This window comes from Plectropomus leopardus, unplaced genomic scaffold, assembly GCF_008729295.1.
Source record: "Plectropomus leopardus isolate mb unplaced genomic scaffold, YSFRI_Pleo_2.0 unplaced_scaffold19866, whole genome shotgun sequence".
NCBI lineage: Eukaryota > Metazoa > Chordata > Actinopteri > Perciformes > Serranidae > Plectropomus > Plectropomus leopardus.
The window spans coordinates 1-2,617 of NW_024621458.1; the positions used below are offsets into that span (position 1 = coordinate 1).

The window sequence follows — 2,617 nt, forward strand, 5'->3', positions numbered from 1 at the left end:
GGCCTGCAGGTGAATTCATTTCATACTTGACAAGAAAACATTTTAACCCGGCTTTGCTCGGCTCTGCTAACAATGCCTGGGAATTGGCAACTCGGGATTACCTGGATGAATTTAAAGATGGCAAAGGCAGGCGTGCTTTGTTCAGCATAAACACAGCCTAATATGCTGTAGAGCTGTGTGTTGAAACAACTGTCACCAAGTCCAAGTAAGAAGCTGCACAGCAGGGCAATGGATATACTAAGAGAGAAAAAATAGATTATTAAAACAAAACAGGACTGTGACATGTTCACTCTTCTGTACTGTTAAATTGTAAGAATAATTACCTACCTTGGAGTTAGATACGGTTTACTTTGGGTGGTGGTATTAAAGACGACAGGGGCATCATCAGGCATGTTGAGAAAGATCAAATAGACAGCAACGAAATGGACAACCATTCCCAAAAACACCACAGACGTCCGTCTGAAGCGATTGTTCTTAAACAACAATCCAAATAAGCCTCCACCTGATGAGAAACAACATATTTATAAATCCAGTGGCCTCCAGTGACTTCAAAACACCTGAACGAGATACAACGGAGGAATATTAACTTACCCACAATTTCTCCTATGCCTACCACAATCCCAGAGATCCCAATCAAGCCTTTAGCTGCTTCTCCAAAGTGTGTAGTTGCTCCAATACATGTCCCATACACTCCACTGTAGAAAGATAGCTCCAGGCCTGCAGAAAAAGGAGGGAACACTGTAGCTGCGAGCCTTCTCTGGACGTTTAGATACGTATTATATTAATACATTCTCCATGTGACTTACCACTGTACGCCATGCAGGGACTCAGAAGCAGTATAGTTTTAGTCTTAAGGAGTTGCAGGATGGTTTCTATACAGGAGGACACACAATGTAGGGATTTGAATTGCAAATAAATATATTCATAAAACTTAAATACCTTTTTAATACCTTTTCTAATTTAAAAAAAATGCAGACATTGCCCCAAACAATTCAAGTTCAATGTCGATAAAAGACGGCAAAATATTCTGTCTCAACGAGCCAAAAAGCCACATCTAAATATAAATGCAGGTGGAGGAACACCCAACAGAGAATTTCACCCAGGCGGTTCAGATTTTAAACAGAAGAAATCCCACTAGTTTTGTTTATATATGCCTGGATGCCCTCTCTTGACATGAATCAGTGTGCATCTTCGATAAACCCTGATACCTTTGAGGCAGGTGTACACAAGTCTACATGCACACAAGATACACCAAAGACAAAGAGTAATCTCATCATCCAAACAACTTCAGGCTGCACCGAAGGCAGGTGCAAGTGCAGCACAGTTTCCTGTTGACAAAAACGATATAATCTGAAACAGGTAGTTACTGCATACTCTCTTGTAATGCTAAGAGATTTTTATCCATATGAAAGGAATTTTCACTTGAAGAAAAACACAACTGCCTGCTAGTTTCAGACCAAAAGAGAGAGTGTGGAGGACTAAAGGTTATTGGGAGCATACCTGTTAGAGAAAAAGAAAATAATATTTCTGTTATGTCTTATAGTGCATTTCCTATCATTTTATATTGAATATGAAAAATCTCAGATTATAAAGATTTACACAGTAAAGTAAAAAGAGTATAACATCTATTGCATTTACAGTTTTAGCCATGCTCGCAGCTGAAATACTGTATCTCAACAATAGTCTTTATACAAACATTCTTGCCTGGGTCCAGACCCGATTCCACAAAGTTTGAATTTAATGACTAACCTGGCATTGTGCAAGGAAACAGCACTTTCTCAGTCAAACTAAAAAGCTTCCAATGAACGCCACTGGGAGACTCGATTAGCCAATCAGCACCACAGACTGGACTAATGCTGTTATCAAGCTGTCTTCAAGCCATGCCGGAACCAGTAAGGAGTAATAACAACAGTCTGCTATAGGCTAGATAGATGCTACTATTGAGGCTGTCCTTAGTCTTTGTCTTGTCAGTATCGCCACACATAACGAAACGGAGTGCAACGAGTTGGCATTTATTGCTCATATAAGGCAAAAGACATTCATGGTCCCCCAAGGAAGAATCCTACTGACTTTGGTGATCTTAAACTTTTTGTTTAGTGCCACCTGCAGGTAAAAGTCTTCATTTATCCAGTGAAATGTTTACTCATCCATACTGTCTCAAATCCATACTACATGCTCTTCTAAACAGTAGTTGTTATGTATAAAAAACTAACTGTCATAGTTTATCATTTCAGCAGGTAGTAGCCTATTTAAGAAAATCGTCATACTTCCCATTTTATACTAAAAGGAGACAATACAATCAAAAATACAGATAGATATAAAAATGCTCTGTTATCTGTTATTTGAAACGAAGTTTTAGTTTACCAGGACCTTTCTGGTGTTGTCTCCAAGTCTAGAGTACCCACAGTTTCCCACAATTCACATTTTTCCCTGTAAGCAGCTCCTCAGTGTCCTCTGTGTATTGCATCATGGGAGGATAGTGTGTATCAACAGCACAGTAAAAAATCGATTTGGTTTACTATGTGTACTGTTTGGTAGGAGTAAACTTCAATTTGTCATTTTTCCAGGATGATACATTCTTCCTGCTTAATATGAGTATGTAGTATGGATTTGGGGC

General features: G+C 39.0%; 1 protein-coding gene across 1 annotated transcript; it reads right to left on the reverse strand.

The window, feature by feature from the left end:
• Nucleotides 1–13: 13 nt before the first annotated feature.
• Nucleotides 14–1,452, reverse strand: LOC121965403 (UNC93-like protein MFSD11). The gene is made up of 4 exons (XM_042515551.1): nt 807–1,452; nt 592–717; nt 328–502; nt 14–237 (listed from the first exon to the last, which is right to left on the reverse strand). Exons 1-4 carry the CDS (start codon nt 817–819, stop codon nt 21–23), a joined length of 531 nt encoding a protein of 176 aa, XP_042371485.1. The 5' UTR covers nt 820–1,452; the 3' UTR covers nt 14–20.
• Nucleotides 1,453–2,617: the final 1,165 nt, after the last annotated feature.